We start from the raw sequence: 18,814 nt of genomic DNA, 5'->3' as shown, positions 1-18,814 counted from the left end.
ATTTTTGTTAAACCACCTCATGGTGTGCATTTCTAATTACAAGTGTTTTTTCTTGTCTGGTGGTAATAAATGTTTCTCTATCCAGTGGCAGTTGTGATAAATATAACACTGAAGCAGTGTTTAGCGTTGTCAGTGAGTTTAAACATTCAAACACAGATTTTTGGACTGGCAGTTGTTCCTCTCATGATGGATTTGCCTGTCAACTTTAATAGTACAGTATTTTAGGAAACAGTGATGTGAAGATTTGTAAACTCGCGCGGACAGTCAGACAGATAAATGTCCTGCGGGAACACATAACTGAGGCCCTGTGGTCCTCCTTGTGTGTGTGTGTGTGCGTGATGAAGTGATGAAGGGCTGAGATTTACACAGCCGTTTCAGTCATTTGGGGAGCCCAGTTTTCAGGGTGCTGTGAGATGCAGTGGAGCGCATGGGCCAGTCCCGCCCTGCGTCTTTCAGATTTCCCGTGGGAGTGCCAGATGTGGGGTCATCCATCTACCCCCGGGTTCAGACCGACCCCCCCACTCAAAGTCACTGTCACATGCATAGTTAACGCTGCAGTCGACACTCTCTAAACCCTCTGAAAGCAAACCCCACACTCTCACAAGGTGTTTCAATCTCTGGATGTTTAAAAGACTCATATTCTTTCAAGCGTCATTATGTGACGAAGAAACATCAGCAAAGAGAAAAGACTTTTAGCGAGAGATTCTTCCCGGCCTCCTTAGACTGGCCTCCAACAGTTGTCCGCTAATGAGGGGGAAGTAATGTGTGTTCGACTGAGGAGAATTGTGATGCCAAATGTTCATCCAGGTTGTTATTCACAGCCTCTGCTGTCTGTGGGCCTCGCTTACTCCTGGCTTCACAAAACAAGAGGCGTGGACCATCCGAAGAAGAATCTAATGGCATTTCCATTTGAATATAAATGTTTTTTAACCCCAGATGTCTCTGAATGTTTTGAAATATCTCAAAACTCCTCGATGTGAGTAAACGGTCAAACAAGACTGGGTTTTGTAGGGTTTGACATCTGTGGAGTGAACGAGCTGAATGAATCACAGCGTACATTTTATCTGGATATGAGCCCTGGTATACTGGTCAGATGATGGGAGACGCATCTCATTTGAATTCTAAAACAGGCGGGCGCATGCTGAGGTATTGGCGATATTAATTAGATATGTGGCCTCCGGGCAAGCACAGCCTCTTCTCTGTAACGATCAGGCGTTAAAGGAATAGTGCCAACACATTCCGAAAGTGCATTACGTTCCGAAATCAATTCATGGACAGTAATGAATCTGAAAATTTGAATTGAATTGAGAGAAACATGAACAATATGTCAGAATCCTGATGGTATGCTGTTGTTTGAATGGCGAGTTCATGAGAGTATGTATGAAGTAGATTGATATACTACAGAATGCGATGGAGCACTCTTAAGAGAATCACTTATCGCTTCCTGAGACACCCAATAGAATTTCAGTGAGATTTACTCTCTAGTGCCAAGAATGTCAAAGGAAAGGAAAACGATGAGGAATCAGCAGCACATAGCGAGTCCAAATCTTTAACCACTAAAGAAGCTTCTGGTCTTTCAGTCCTCTTTTTTTTCATTTTTCTTTCTTTTGAAAAGCTGAATATAGTTTCTGTCAAAAATGTTGATCTAAAGTGCATCCTTTATTGTACTAGTTTCTCTGTATGTGTTAAATAATGTCAGCTTAGGGGCATTTTTGGTTTGAGGATCAACTTTGAAATGAAGGACAATCCACTTCACTACATCCTGTGCTTTTGTTTGACTTTTTCTTTTTTTTTTAAATTGGTGAAAAGGAGCTCAGTTGACAAAGAGAAAGAATGTCTTCCCTTCTAGTTATTCCATATTGAGTTTCTTTATTAAGGTGGCAACTTAGCAGAGACAAAGTAAAGAGGAGAACAGATTTCATCCAATGGAGGATTTCAGATTTTCAATTAAAGGAGAGTACAGTATACTAATATCTAGATCTATATCGATAGGTATATATATAGATAGATAGATAGATAGATAGATAGATAGATAGATATGAGTGATGTGTGAAACACAACTTTCCTTTACCCAGTGACATCGTACATGAGCCAGAGCACCCCCACCATGCAACACCACTAGGTGGATTGTCTCCAATTACAGCTCAGCGGAGTGGCCGCGGCCTACTCTTAACTCAGCACTCCACCGTGAGGACCTGGAGAGAGGACACACAGAGCCAATATACAAGACTCAGGCACATACATGAAGGACAGAGACAAAGCCCCAGGTCTCAATGCAACACCAGCTTTTCCCTACAGGGCAGAATCAATTGTATAGAAACGTCTCAGCATGCTTTGTCTCCTGACTTAGTTTTGAACGAAAATTAAGTTTCATAGGGTACATTTACACATTCCTGTGATTTCAACAGCAGTTCAGATTAAATTATATGTCAGCACATGAACCAAATTTAATCTGATGGATTAGATAGAAACTGGACCAACACTTGACATCAGAAAATACATCAAAACAGATATTTTGGGAAAAAGAGAAAAAACAACTACTAAGCCACAAAATTGATTACCAGGTTAGCCTGTAGCTGTGTAGCAAAGTCTGTTTGCACAAATATTCAGGTTTTTAATATGATTACAACACACTCTCTGTCGCAATTTTGAAAAATCTCAGAAACTCAGAGTTATGAATTTTAGATGATAAAGAAGCCGGTACTTAATTAATGTAGTGGACAAATGATATCAAGACTGCAATAACAAGGTCGTGTCTGGTTTGAGAGCAGGAGTTACAAGATATCCTATACTTTTTCCTGTCAGAAATACCTTTTGAAAAATAGGTGCTGAGCTCTTGAGGGGCTCACAACTGTAGTTTGTCTTTGCTGACTATCATTTGGTGCATCTAACGGCTTTGTCATGTCAACATATTCTGTACATAACATGGTGAAATTGCCTAGAAAATCTAATTTACCACAGATCCAGGTAAATGTCACAAAAACTCGACATCGTTTGAGGGAAATGTGGTCGCAAGGCGAATGATCTCACTGCTTGTCCTATGCAAAAGCAGCACAGGTCTGAGCAGTCTTCTGAAAAAATAAAACAGCATAGACATTCAGTGAAGGAAAAAAAAAATGTGTCTGCATCTGAAGCTTTTTCACATCATCAATTGTGCTGGCAGGTCATAAATAACACAATGTAAGGTAGAAGTTGAGGTCCTTATGAAATCAGACTCCACTCTGTGGTTGCCCCCTGGGCTGGACTTTGGTCCACGGACCTGTGCTCAGTGTCTGAACGTATGAACACACGCACTGTATAAACACTCATGGGACCTTAAATGATGGCGCGACTGGACATGTGTGCATGAAAAAAGCATGGCTGTCTATACCTGCATGTCGACAGGAGGCACTGAGTTCTTGAGTAAATATGACATATTTGATAGACTGAGTGGGAAGTACACTATGTCTGTCTGCTGTCTTTGGAAGTCAGGAAAACATTTTTGATCCTATTGAAGGCATTTCTCCATTTATGATGAGTGTGTAGGTTTATACCCAGTTTGTCCTGAAATGATTTGAAAGACAACTGTTTTTCTTGTCACACATGATATCCCTCCCGTATTGCTTTGAGTTTCTGCATACATAAATACTTATTAATCGCTTGTTGTTGTTTTTTTTTTTATTAAAAACAAAATCATGACACAATTCACAGCATCAAGCTAGAAACACTCAAACAGTTCATTTCAAATCATTCTTACTTTTCATGTCACTGGTTCGTCTGTTATTTTATCCCCCCTCCCCCAGGCTCTCGCGCTCCCTCTTCTCTTGCGCTTGTCTTTAATCTTACCCAAGCCAGGAGTGGGGATAATTTGAATAATCCCTTAATTTTCAGCATCTGTTGTGGTTTAATGGGTCTCTCTTTAATTAGGGTCCACATGCTGAAGTGCATAGAGGAGGCTAAGTGTGCAGATTTGGGGCTACTGGATAGGGCAGGAGTGGCAGGGGTGGGGGTCGCCGCATTGGGGGTGGTGTCAGAGGCTCGAGAAGTGAGGGGGGATGTGGTGCTCAATGGAGGGGGCTTAAGGTGGTGCGGTAACAAGGGGTGTGGCGGAGGCACAGGGAGAGTGCAGGCCACCACAGGAGGCCCCGGCTTTGTCTCTGAGGGTGGGGCGGGGTGGGGGGCGATAAAAAGCAACGAGACAGTGAGCGATAGCTTTTTCCCATCATACTGTCTTTTTGCAAAAACACAGCTTCCATCACCTCACTTAGATTATTTGCTGCTCATCATTAATGCAAAGCAATCTGTGCATCTACAATGTTTGATTACACTGTCGGAGCCACATGATGATATTTGTTTTGCAATGAAATTAGGCAAAAATATTTAACATATTGAGTTATGGCCGCAGTATTATGTACTATTTGATCAATGTTTGAACATAACAAATATTAAACTGATATTTGATGCATGTTCTTATTAACATTATGCATTCTTGTTGCATAGCAAAAATAAACACAACCCTTTTGAATACTAATTATTTTGGTCAGACAGTCCAAAAGCTAAAGATATTTTCTGATTAAGGAGGTAAACAAACCTAATCCATGCACACAAATCATGGAAAATGATCAATTATAGTGAATATCAATCAACTAATTAATGATTTCTGTGCAAATTCAGTTCCTCACAGTCTTATTCTAAAGTTAATTGGAAGTGTGACAAATGTTGTTCCCAAAGCCCTTTAAATTCAACACACATCTTCTTTTGGAGGCTTTAGCAGCCATCATGAGCAGCCAGAGTTGCATTATTGTCAAGTTATCAATGTTTATAATTTCATGGTTTTTATGTTGGTCATTGGTATCGCATATTTCTGTTGTATTGGCCTGAATGTTTCGCCATTTCTAGGCTGGATCAAGAAATGTTAAGCATTTTCCTGAGTGATAACTATTGTAGCGTTGCTGCTCCATCCACCTCCTACTGGGATCCCTAATAGCAGCCATCAATCTTAATACATTTAACTTAGTGCACACAAGCTGCACACTATCGATCAACAAACAACAAACTGCACACAGTCAAACCACTGGAAAGCCTAATATAAACAAGCTTGCGACACAAGCACAAAAGGCAATTATATTTGTGTCAAAACTATTTTGTAATGCGAGAAGGGGGAAACTCCCTCGTTCAGCAGTGAGTAAAGCAAAGCACAGGCTGCGAAGACAAGTTGGGCTGAAGATCAAAGTAGACAGAATGCATCGAATATGTATCATATTTAGCTGATATGTTCGCTTCAGTCTGGCATTTGTGGAAACTCCAACTAGGCTCAGGTCTTTCAGACTCTGTCTCATGTTATGGGGCTGTTCTCCTGTCTATATTGTACTAACATTTATACATTTGCTTCGATTGTCATCCAGGTTTTTCACAATAACACTGTGGCTACAGAGACATTAGTATATCTCTGAGGTTTGCATCTACTACTTTGTTCCAGAAATATCTGGAGTTATTGACAATTATTGATATGACATTGACATTGACATTGACTGTAATGGAACTTGTGTCCTCTAGCTGCTCTGTAAGTGCAAGATAATGCTTTTTTTCATCATAGAGTTATATCTAGAGTAAAATAGAAAACTGAACATATCAAGAACACATGCTCGTAGTTCTCTGCTCTATAAATCATATTATGGCTATATGGGCTGGAGTGCATTTAATTTAAACGATCAATCAGTTTGCTTCCTGAGCTTCACGTCCCTCGTACGCGGGCTCAGGTGGCAGATGTGCCACGGAGCCGCCAGTTTTACTGATGTGGGTTCTGACATCGGAAAGTGTCGTGGTGACAAAAGCGTTGAAGGCGCAAAATGATTGCGTGTCAGCGGAAGGCGGACTGTAGCCAAAGCGTGTGTAGCCCTTCGTTTTCGTAGGTGATAAGTATCACGCACCACAGACCAGCAGATTGATCACAGCCGTACCCCAGGGTGCAGGGTTGAAGGGAGGGGAGGATGAGGGGGGGCCTAGTGGGGCACAGAGCCAATAAAATATCACATCTGCATTAAAATGCCATCTCTGGGGTCCCAGCACAGGGCCTGCTATTTCAGGGATGCCTATTTAAAGGCTGTTGAAGTGCGGGCTCTCCACGCTGGAATAGCACCGTACACCATCTCCATTATTTATGGGGCTCATCTCTATTTTACTGGTTTACCAAGGTGGGGGCGGGGTGGGTGCGGCAGTCATCACCACCGCTTGAACAACATGTGCTTAATGATGTCACAGGCTTGAGAGGACTCATGGGGGCTGGGTGAGGGGTGCGATGAAGAGCTGAGCAAACGGTTGAAATGTACAATGAAGGGTTGTTGGGGGGGGGGGGGGGGGGGGGTTGCTGGAGGCAAAAGAAAGGGAGGGCGATGACATTTTAACATGGGAGCTCACTGGAGCTTTACACCAGAGCTGCAGGTTTGAATGATGCTGCAGGAAGCCTGTCCACTCTCCTGGCATCATTACCATTGTCATGTCAATGAATCTTTTCCATCCCAAGACAAAATAAATAAATCCATGTGTGATCACAGACCTGTGAGAGAAAACATGAAAATGGCACATTTGGCCATTGCACTTGGAGTTCTCACAGAAAATAGCTCAGTTTGGGATTTTAATCACCTTGTTAATTATTGTGTGCGTGTGTGCATGCATGTGCGTGTGTATGTGTGTGTGTATGTGTGTGTTTCACTGAGCAATAAAGAAATGGATCATTACTTTGGGTCATTAGGCAAAAAAGCTATTCACCAAGGGGTCATTCAAATAATCACCATTTAATCTGCATTTCTTCATTAGATAAATGTGAGTTGCTCACATAAAAAAGCCTGTGAATTCACAAGCTTACATGACCTGTAGTGTGTAACTGAAGGATGGGGGATGTCGTCAAAATATTGACTGGCCTTTTAGTTTGTCGTTGGGCCCGAAATCCAATAATCAGTCATTTATATCTATGCTTGCAGTCATATTTTCTTGTTTGTGTGTCCTTTTGCGATTCACAGATGAAGATTCAACCTCTCAAATAGAATTCCTTGCTCATTTCTGCCTTATTCAGACTCCTTCAGGAGGTGGTTGATGGTAAACTTGTGAAACACAGCAGGACGGTGCCACTCACTTTTGACAGGATCTGATTTACAGCTCAGCGACATGTTTAAATCACCACGCTTCACATTTCCTGTCTGTGGCCTTCTCTCATATTACTGTCTCAATCATTCTTCTTTTGTGCGCGTCACCAAGAAACCACCAAACATATGTTCAAGGAGCAAGCTCCTACCCGCGCACTTGTGTATGGATTTCTTTTTAGTATGCAGCCCAACCATTCTCTCCCTTATTGCAGTAATTAGACCTGCTCCATTTAAGCCAGCAGTGTCCTGCTGTTAGTGGACAGTCTTTAATCATGTGTGAGTGTCTGTCAACAGTTAGCGAAGAAAGAGTGAGAAACAATGGTGAGACAGGTCTGCTGGGGCTGGACGCTGGGCTGAGCGAGTGGATCTCACTCATGCCTTCTGCCTGATCTTACAGCAGAGAGGGGATCGATAGTCTCCAGTGTTTCTGTTGAAGCAGCTCTTTGCATTTGTTTTTCTGTATATACTGTAGTACAGCTAAGCTAAAATGTATTATATTGACTGACGCTATCAAGAAATAAAACACATTGCAGATTGTTAACGGCTGTTTTTCTTTACAACTAGAACAAATGGGTAACACGTTTCTCTGCGGTGGTAAGCCTACTGTGAGTTTTTACACTTGTGCCTGATTTTGTGGGAGTGTTGATAGTCACAGGGGTGTAGGCCTCCCCGAGACTTCATGTATTATGCATAAGGGCCAAGGGTGGGGCCCGTTAGGGGGGTTGTGTCAGCAGAGACACACAACAGCCAGATCAGCGGACGCCATGACTACTTGGCAGAGATGCACAAGAAAACTCCTATAGGCAGTGGTTCTCTTTTGTTTGTCAGCATTCAACGTGCCCCAGTGTTCCCAGTAAACACAGCCAGTATATACGTCAGTGTGCTTGTCTGCGTATGTCTTAATTTGAGACTTTTTGCAGCAACTTTGTGTGTCATTGACAGCAGGTGTATTGTATTCTGAAGGATTTTTTTTGACTACACCTGTCGGGTCTCTATCAGCAGTGGCAGCATCCTTTGGGCTTTTAGCTCTGGGCGTGTGACCCCCCAGGCTCTGGGTTGCAGTAAGCAAAGCCAGGAATGATGTCTGTCTCAAACGGTGGTCCTCAATTACTTTTTCTTGATGGACCTCTTCGCAAACCTTCTTTTCTCCAACCAGTTATTAATATTATCACATCATTTGAAATAGCTGAGAATCATTATGAAATAAAAAACAAGATAATTGCTGGCATTATGCCAAACCTCAAGAGCACACTTGTTGTCATGTTGGAAACACAATTTGTTATATTAATCTGTGGCTTTTGCTTCTCGTGCTCTTCTTCCATCGGGTTAAGGATGATTAGAAACATGTACATGATCATATTGAGTCTAGCGATAGTGGAACCTAATAGAACTAAAAATTCTATTCAAATAGTTAATTTAAGCATTGCATATTACTATGTAACATAGGTCATTTTTGTGCTCCTTTTTAATACCACCACCACCACCACCACCCCCCCCCCCCCCAGCTCAAATTAGATAAACGAGGTATAACATATGATTAATTATCTAATATTGTGGAGTTCCCCATTTTGATTTTAATACACAGCTTACTCCAATCCATCAGAACACACCCTTGACCTTTTCTCCTGACTCATTATAAAGACCTTTTTTCTGCTTCAACATTCAGAACCGAGTGTTTGTTTATGGCTCGTTATAACCGAGCAACTAAGAGGTGAAATGATATAGATATTATCAGCATTATGAACTTTATACATTTTAGCTTTTGTTCGTTATGTTTTGGCTATTCGGTGTAAAAGTGATATGAACTTCCACCAACTTTTCACAGATTTCTATTATTGCATGGCATCACTAAATTGAAAAATTCAATCAGTTACAGTTGGCTCACAGTGGTAAATGGAAAAGGCTTGAAAAGGCAGATTATGTACTTCAGGAGTGATTTGGTGATAAAATATTACTGATGTCTGCCGTGATGTTAAAGTCTACTTTGCCTCTCTGTGAAGTTGACCTCAAACATTTTATGAGTAGAAGGTTGTGAGTCTCTCGTGTAAAAATCACATTTGGGCCATTGAGATAAGCACTCAGGCTGAATTACCTCAGTAAAATTTTCAGCTGTTTAAGTGTGGCCCTAAAGTGAAGAGAATAAAAAATATGAGTGAGAAAAACCTGTCAGCCAGACAACAGCTGAATTTTATCTGGAGAAAAACATATTGCGTGCAATAATGTGTTAGCTGTGGCTACTGACAGAGCTATGGCTACTGACAGAGCTATGGCTCCTGACAGAGCTATGGCTCACAAAGATTGAACAGTTACTTCTGAAAGAATAATGAATTCGCATGGTTTAATTTTCATTAAAGCATCGAACATCCCTTCAGAGGTCTAAGGTCAAGTCATGTTTGAGAATGCCACACTACTCATTAAGCTCTAGAATAGAATAATCTTAATGTTTGACCATGATTCCTTGCTAAAGCTACACAGGTGTAAAGTAGCTTTTGCTCTCTTTCCTCTTGCCCTTAAATATAAATGTTAAAGCTTAACATAAATTTGCACATTTTAAATTAATGATCAACTCCAGAGAAAAATACAAGATTAAATTGCATGATAGTACAAATGACTCAATTCAGGAATAATACAAGTGTCAATAAACAGCGGGAACTCGGTGATGTCGGAGGGAAGTAAAGACAAGAGGAGACAAACATCAGCAGCCAAGGATGTCAGTGGAAGGACAAGCACACAATAGACATGAACAAGCCTTCCCAGTCATGTTGTTTACTACTTGCTCATCCTCGCTCTTCCTGTAAGTAATGGAGCGCTCCGTTCCTCTTGTTATGCTAACGCTGTTCAGATGAGTCTTTTTTCGTCCAAGTTAATTATGGTTGACATTTAAATGAGTGCACTTCTGTTGGAGAAGGTGGGAGAACTGTGGAGGAAGAGGGCCTCTCTCTAATTGAGTTTGTTGCTGGCTGCACCTTTGACGCCGCCTTTGTTCTGCAGGGAGTAGATATGTGAATTGCAGCTGAACGAAGCTTTCCATGAAGATATTGATGCTGGTTTCCCCATACCTATGTTTTCTTTGTCTGTATTAGCATTCGTGTTGAATAAAGAGGCCTGACCCACATATTAAATGCAAACATACGTCAGGAACGAGTATAAGTGCCTGGCACTTTACATGTGGATGTCAAGATTGTCCTCTGTAACTGACTGCAGATCGTGTTCAGCTGCTGTTTATGTGACACATCTTATTCTCTTTAACTTGCTTTTCTGGTACAACAGAGCATCGATTCTCCGTGGTGACATTTGTCAGGATGTTTTTTTTTAGTAGCTGAGCTCTATGAGGCTTTAAGAATAAATGAAGGACTGGAACAGCATTTTCTACAGCGTTTATATCAAGCCTGCATTAATCAAATATTTATTTCGAAAGAAAACAGACAATGTGTGTATATTATGTATAGTAGTTAGTTTATTAGGAGTATAAGCTGGATATCATTCAACTGGACTCTTTGAGAAAGCCATTCTACGGCACGAGATGTTTGCAAATGGCACTAAAGTAAAGTTTTTATGACGTTATAGATAAAACAGCAACACTTGTATGCATTTTTTGAAAAATGACAGACTTTTTGCAAGTTGTAGAGTGAAATCCACTGAAATCGAGCAAAATTGATCTTTTAATGTTGGGATGACTACGTCTTGCATGTCATTGCACAGATCACACACATATATGTTGCTGGAGGTTCACCGAGGCCTTTTTTCTTTAATGAGGCTGTCTCCGTTGCTTCTTTGTTTTCTATGCAATCCCAGATTGACTCTGTGATGTTGTGATCCGTGGGGGCCACACCATCTGTTGTGGGACTCCTTCTTCTTTTCTTTGAGCGGCCGCGCTTGTTGCTCCATGACTGTTTTTGTGATACCGTGACCTAATATTTCTGCCTGCCTCCCTCTCTTTGCAGCTATGGCAGACTTCCATGTTCAACCAGAGTCGGTGCATGCTGAGGAGTCTGGAGTGGCTCGATTCCAGTGCCAGATCCACGGGCTGCCAGAGCCTGTCATCAGCTGGGAAAAAGACAGTCAACCAGTGGACACCAGAGACAAAAGGTAGGATTAACTCTTTGACTTAGCACTTTTTCAAAGCGTCCCTTGTCTCATTGTCACGTCCGTCTCTTGTAGGTACACTCTTCTTCCTACGGGTGTTCTTCAGATCACTGGAGTGCGAGAGGAGGACAGGGGCAAGTTCTGCTGCGTGGCTCACAACAGTGCAGGAGTGAAACACAGCAACGAGGCTCTCCTGACTGTTTCAGGTTGTTATTTTTAATGATTATCAAATCTTGATACCACGAGCAGACTTTGTTTTTTGCCATAGAAAGGCAAGCATGCGTGACCATATTGTAGATAAAATGATCTCTCCGTCACTGGTCGAATGCAATTGCTGCTTTCTCTCTCCAGCATATTCCTGAGACTTTACCACCCTATTGTCCGTCTGCCCGATCCAGGAGATGCAGCATATTGAGCTAATGCACTCCAGAGGAATCCAATTAAAGGATGCCATCCATCATGTTCAGTCCCATCTCAAACTGCCCCCTCTGCTGTTTCTTCCAGGCTCTCAGTCATCTGTTTACAAAGAGCCTATGATCCTGGTCGGTCCGGAAAACCTCACCCTCACTGTTCACCAAACTGCCATCTTGGAGTGCGTTGCCACTGGGTATCCTCGCCCTATTGTGTCCTGGAGCAGGCTAGGTGAGAAAAAAATTCTAGATGGGAAGATGCATGTCGTTTGAATTCGTCATTTTGTCCCTGCATGCAGGTGTGTTTGAGGTAATGTGCCGCTGGGCTGAGGCACAACCACGGGTTACATTTATGCACGTGAAATCTGAGCCACTCGTTTGTTTGTATGTTCTCAGCAACACGTTTGTTCTGTCCTGCGCCGCCTAACATACATGTGTGCAGAATATATTATACGCGATACATCTGTATTGTGGATTAAGCATTAGCCCTTTGAGGTAAACATTATGTTTGACTCCACGTTGATAAATGCATGCTTCATCTCCTCGTGAAGCTGAACCTCCTTGGAAGCAGTGGAGAGTCTCTGAGTAATTGCTATGAGGTGCTGAGACAGATCCGATTAGTTTTCTCCTCCTTCCATGTGCAATTTTTTTCCTGACTATCACTCAGAGACCGTCGTGACCAATTTTTCAATTTCGCATCTGTTTTTTCTTTACTTGTTATCCACTCCGATTTGCTGTTGCAAATGTAAATTTCCCCCCTTCCTCCCAAGTAGTTGGGCATAATCAGATTCAGGGTATTGCCTTACACAATGTTGCCTGAATGAAATGGCAACACGATGGGATTTGTATGTATTAGATTACGGCAGGGAGGCCGGGATAAGCTGCATAATGAATCTGATAGTTTCACATCAGTCACTCCTTAATGCCACAGTTAGTTTGCTGCTATTCATTGAGAAGCACCGCCGCCTGCTAGCTTGTGCTCTTTCTCTTCTGACACTAAGTTAATTAGCGCTTGACAGAGAGAAACTGATGGAGAGGGGCAAAAGCACACAATAAGAAATATAGCACAAAAGGCACAAAAAAAGCCAGAAGAAGACAGCGTCTGTTGAGACAAAGGTCCACTGGTCTGTTACTTCTCAGTCCAGTGAGTCGCTGATAATGGAAGAAATACAGAAACGGCAATAAAACACATCACAATGGTGGCAGCAGAACAAAACCACTTTGACAACTTGTCATGATTAATTACTTACATTTTGTTCCTTATAAATTAACACAAACTTGCGTATGGTTTGAATGACACAGGAGGATTTATGACAAAGACTTTAGAGCTCTTATCACATTCATAAACCAACTTCAGTCTAAACATGTGCGCTGCTGACTTCCTGTGGAGATCTGTGATAAGTGAGCTTTGCATTTGGGAAGGAGCATTTTTATCATCTGGTGCAAACGTTTTGGAGGGCGCTGTGTTTGCTGCGCTGATTGTTTTTTTTTTGTTTTGCTTTGTTTTTTCCATGCAAGACTTGAGATTAGATCTCGTTAAAAACAAATGCAACCATTGCATTTTGGTTTGAAGCTATTTTATTTGATGTCTCTTGTCTTCTTGATCTGGAACTGCATTATGACCCTGAGATGGTAAAAGTAAGTCAGAAGTTATAAACTAAATATTAATTGACAGATACATTCTTTAATTTGACTTGATCAATAAATTGAAGGCTGCGAAGAGAAGAAAGCATTGCACCCTCATATTGGCAAGCATCTTTCTCATAACAACTCTTAGTCTACTGTATATATTGAGAAAAAAACAAACAAACCAAAGAGCAGTAAATAGTTTGCTCTCATACATTATTCATTATAGTAGTCGTAATACAACCATCCAGTCATAGACAAGCCGGACCAGTGCGTTGATCCACAATAAACAAAAGCTTCTCAGTACTGCTAAAACACATTCTATTATTGATTGAAATATCCAATATCATTAGTCTCAGAAAAATATGTGGACTCATAAGATCAAAATGGATCCAGATTTCCTGAATTTATTTACAGTTATAGGATGGTAAACTAAAAAAAAAAAATTATAATAATTCCTTTGCATGGAGCAAAACACTCCATTTGAAAAAACAAAACAAAACACATGCTTACCAAATCCCAACCAACAAACCACAAGCAAACAAGTGCAGTCATGTTATGTGTCTTTTCTGGGCTCATACTCACAGCTTCTAATGATCTCTGAATACACCTGGGTCTCATCATCAGGGGGAAGAGGTGGGAAGTGTTTTACACACACACCACACAGGATGTGCAGCTATAGCAGGCATCCTTTTCCTTATTGTTAATGAAACCATGTATCTACGGTAATGTTTAGGTATAAAATGACCGATAATGAGCTCTTGAAGCACACAATAGGGCAGAATTCTAACTAATGACTGCTGTGTTTTCCTTGTAAATAATGTGAAAAATAAAAACGTAGGAATTGACAAATTGTTGTTGGCAGGTTAGAAGATAGAAGAAATGCTGACCTGAGGTTTGTCTGTGATTGTAATAAAGAGCTTCTTCTGGATTACATCACATACCATAAAGCACTTTAGTGTTCTGTGCAAAGAGCCAATCAATTTAGATACACAATAAAAAAAAAAAAAAGTCTTCTTTGTGAATTTGAAAACCCGCCATAAGACATTTGGGTCAGGTTGTGAAAAATATGGCTACCCTCCCCGTCATTCTTTATTTTCTTCTCACTCGAGCTGCCAAACATTTACTCTTTTTTTAAACATTGACAACAGAGTTTTTCTGAAGGTACCTCCATTACCAACTGCATTTACACCGAGCTGTAAAATGTCATTTCATTTTTTCGAACAATGATCCTGCTCCATTTTTTTGAATTTTATTCAGTGATTTTGGAAATTCTCACGCACACACAGCTGCTGATTGCTGGCCGCATGTTTTTATCTCACAGGCTGAAGCTTGTTGCTCTGCAGGCGTCCAGCCTGCATGGTGCCCATCTCTTGCCCTTTTAGCACATCAAATCTCCACCATACAGGCTTACAGGCTGCAGATGATAGTCACAGATGGGATTAAATGCCCCCTTGGCCTCATAGCTAATATTGGAAGCCGTCAGAAACCATTGTTCGGTTTGACACTGGAGATAGGAAGCGCAGAACAGCGTGAGCTTATCATGTAAGTACAGCGAAAGCAGAGAGGAGGCAGCTCTGGGCTGTGTAAGGAGATAGGAGATTAGAAGTTGCAGTTAGAGTTTCTGGTCCCAAAGTGGCGGGCTGAAACAGCTCCAGAGTTCAAAAGCAAATGTACTCAAAAGCTTTGGCAGATAAAACTATGATTGTAAAAGTTTTATTAAACGGAACTGAAATGCGGAGAAGCAGCACTCAGAATTTGGATTGACTGTAATACAAAGGAACGCTTGTCAGTTCTTTCTGAAGACGTAACCTTCCAGTAGCAGCCATAATCTACCTTCTAAGACAACAAATTCAAGCCTGTACCCCACTCAAACAGCAAACAAAAGCTGTGACCTTCTTCTGTGTGTGTTTCACTGTAAGCTTCAAACCATATGAATTCTCTCTGAATCATTCACTGTGAAAGCTGCTTCCTTGAGGAGGAGAAATCACACGCTCACTTTCGGCTTGTGACTGAAAACCTGCATTTGTTGATTCAATTATCCTTGATCAGGATTTATGCCTGCACGGATTTTAATGTCACGCACACATTGTGTGTTTTCATACCTTTTTTTTAAGCAATTGCATTGACCTTCCATTAATTTCATGCATGCTTTCTGTATATATGGAAAGATCTGACATGTAAAGATCTATTGAAGAGCACTTATTCAAACTTTAACCTAACCTTAACCTTTGAATCAATGTGAAAACATGTTATTACCTCATAATTTTGCTTATGAAGACTTCATTTTTGTCGACACAATCACAACAAGGTCCAATAATCTGAGCACTGCCAATAGATACTGGTCCCACAACAGTAATAAATAAAAAATGTACACACACACGCGCGCGCACACACACACTTGCTGTATATATGAACACCTGGTCTTTTTCGCTGACCTATATATCTTCACTCCCATCATGCTCAGCTGCTGCCTTTCTGTTTTTCTCTGACTAGATGGCCGTCCCATAGGCGTGGAGGGAATCCAGGTGCTCGGCACCGGAAACCTGATGATCTCAGACGTTGGCGTGCAGCACTCGGGGGTCTACGTGTGTGCGGCAAACAAGCCAGGGACCCGAGTCCGGAGGACGGCTCAAGGACGACTGGTGGTTCAAGGTGAGCTCCGAGTCCGAGGAATGCTTTATTTTTGTGACACGGGTGGTGCGGAGAGCAAAAAAGTAAAGCCGTCTCAAAACAGCATGGGCAAGTCGATAACGTAAAGCTCTGGTCTGTGTGGGTAGACCGAACTGATAACATAGTTATTGTGATATGATTCTTGCAGGAAGCTGAACTCATTTTTTTTTTTCCATGACGATCTCATGTCACCACTGTGTGACTTGAGTTGGTGGTCTGTATTTTAAATCCTCAGTTTTTAAACAGGTGGGTGGTACAAATCTCTCAGATTTAAGGTTTTGCATAATCTCCACCCCTGACAAGCTCAAATGATGCCCTCCCCTTTTAATCAGATTTTCTGCCTGCCATGCTGCCATCATCAGTTGTTTGTGAAGTACCTGGTGTCGCTCCATGATGCATTTGTTCCTCCAATAAGATTTGTTCCTGCAGACTCCACAAATGCTTTTCTCTGGATAAGCAACACAAATTCAACAGTGTCATGAAATTAAGAGCTGTGACCCTCAGGCCGATATAAACAGACAGCTCATTTGTGGTTTATGGTACACTCGGGCAGAGATAAAACTGTTTGTTAACAAATTAATGTAGCATCATCCCATGAACCATTAATATCAAATACCATTAGCAGCAGCACAGGGCACACATACAGCCTCACATTAGGAAGCAGTCTGCTATTTAAATTCAACTTTTGTGGTCACTTAAAGAGCCATGCACAGTTTCTCCCCATGTTAGCGCTCCCACAATGTGGAAGTTCTCTTCAGCCACATGAATACATCTTTAACAGCAAACAACTTTTGTAAGATAAAGTTAACAAATATTGGAGGCACTGAGCATTGTGTCCGACGGTTAGATATAATGTAATAGTTATAGGAAGGTTGTGAGAATAAAACACGGTGTATAGAATTTTTATGGCCCTCACAATTATCAAAGTTATACGTCAATACACTTTCTTGTTGTCTATCATTTCTTGGTCATAAATGGTTGTCTGCAATTGTATGTTTTTGAGTTATTTTACATCTAGTTGTGTTTATAATGTAATGATGATCAATTGTATGCTCTTTATGGAATATTACATCTTTTTTTAATTTATCAAGTGCAGTTGACTGTTCACAGCACGATAAAAACACCATGCATCATTTTTCTAATCAATCCAAATGTTGAATAGCCTTCAGATATTTTCATCTCCGCTAAATTCAGTTTGATCAATGATGATAAATATGTTGTTATCAGACCTAGTGTGTTTTGAATGGGATTGTTTAAACTCACGAGCGATGACAATCTGTTTACCACATTCAGAAATTACATTAACTTGCACATTTAGATGTTTGGCATTCAATCTCAAAATATAAATCCATCAATGTCTTCTTTATTTCAAAGCTCACATTTGTACAAAGCCACTGGCTACTTTTGTGGACAAAGTCCTCTTTCATTCCTCAAATAAATTATACTCTCTCTACCAAAACACCAACTCTCTGACGTAACGCTGCATTAATGCTGTCAACGTAAACAAAACAAAGCAGCTTTTAAAATCAACTCAGGTATATGCCACATGGCATTAATAAAGCTCAGTGAACCATCATGTAACAACTAAAGACATTGTATTATGGGACAACAACCTGATGGTCAATAATCAAAAATCTGGAATTTTTGTTGAAAGATATTTTTAATTTGTTTATTCTTTGCAGTATTAAAGTTAGACCTTTGATACGTGTGGTGGCGGATGAAAGGCCAGGTGTGTGTGTGTGTGTGTGTGTGTGTGTGTGTGTGTGTGTGTGTGTGTGTGTGTGTGTGTGTGTGTGTGTGTGTGTGTGTGTGTGTGTGTATGGGGGGGGGGATTTATACTTGAATGCCTATTCCAGAAATCTGCAGTTATTGCTTTAGACAAACGCTTACTTCACAAGCCTAACAATTCTACAATAAACACTTACAATATTGGGGGGGGGGGGGCATTAATTGTCACCAGGAAACCTCCAGCATTTATCGATCACGTGGACCACACTTTGCCTCAGCCCATAGCATTATTGATCCTAATCAATATTTCATTTCATCTGCCTGTCAAGTCTTGAGACAAGCCTGCACCCTATCCGGGACAAAGACAAGAAGCCATGGATGTTAATTATGTGTCAATGTCTTTGGTTTTTGTCATTGATTTGTGGAAACAAAGGTGTACTGTTAACTCCAAATAAATGTGTGTTCTGCTCGTTTCATCCTGGGAAAAAAAATGTTTTACTGCAGGTCCTTGAGGAATTGCTTTAATACGCTATGGAAATAAGTCACTTGACACCTCTGTGAATACGGGAGGGTTTCAACGGCTATTGAATTAGAAAAGCAGTACAACGGTCAGGAACTTCAACCCCAAATTAATTCAGACAGGCGCACTCACAAAACCATCACACATCAACAAATGCACTTACACTATAAATAAATTACAATAATTCCGCTCCCTTGGTGTATAAAACGCGAGTGAGGAGAAACAAATACTGAAGGAGAAGTCAAATTATAAGAGACAAATGAGAAAACAAGAGCAAGATGGATGAATAGTGCTGAAGATCTAACCCACACCCTTACAGGTGCAAATCAATATCTTCCCCAGCTCCCTCTGACCTTCACCTTTAAGTCAGCCCTCAAAGAACACAGCCAGTCACAATGGAGCTGGGAAAGGGAGAGATAAATGAAAGGGCCATCTCACGCTGTCAGCTGTCTCCATTCAAGTGCCTAAGGGCCCCTTCGCTTTTCCAGTAGAGGAATGGAAATGCTCAGCCTGCCAAAGTGTCACACAACATTTTGTCACTTAGGGTGGCAACACGAAATAGAACATTGAGGAAGAAAAAAAAACCAACAACAACAAATTGAAAGGGGAATTAAATCAAACAGAATCCAGAAAGACAGCTGTGTCTTGTT

At 41.1% G+C, this 18,814-nt stretch overlaps 1 protein-coding gene across 1 annotated transcript in view; it reads left to right on the top strand.

Annotated features, from left to right (window-relative positions):
* igdcc3 (immunoglobulin superfamily, DCC subclass, member 3) overlaps nucleotides 1-18,814 on the top strand; it is a gene marked incomplete at both ends in the record, with an annotated part of 58,386 nt that overhangs the window by 22,312 nt on the left and 17,260 nt on the right. Inside the window, 4 exons of the mRNA XM_080494442.1 lie at nucleotides 11,066-11,210; nucleotides 11,283-11,413; nucleotides 11,712-11,849; nucleotides 15,740-15,898. Coding sequence (XP_080350568.1) covers nucleotides 11,066-11,210; nucleotides 11,283-11,413; nucleotides 11,712-11,849; nucleotides 15,740-15,898 — 573 coding nt within the window. The remainder of the gene's footprint in view (nucleotides 1-11,065; nucleotides 11,211-11,282; nucleotides 11,414-11,711; nucleotides 11,850-15,739; nucleotides 15,899-18,814) is intronic.

This window comes from Blennius ocellaris (assembly GCF_963422515.1).
Source record: "Blennius ocellaris genome assembly, chromosome: 1".
Lineage (NCBI taxonomy): Eukaryota > Metazoa > Chordata > Actinopteri > Blenniiformes > Blenniidae > Blennius > Blennius ocellaris.
Note: the sequence above shows the minus strand (reverse complement) of the source record. Positions and strands in the feature narration are given on the sequence as shown.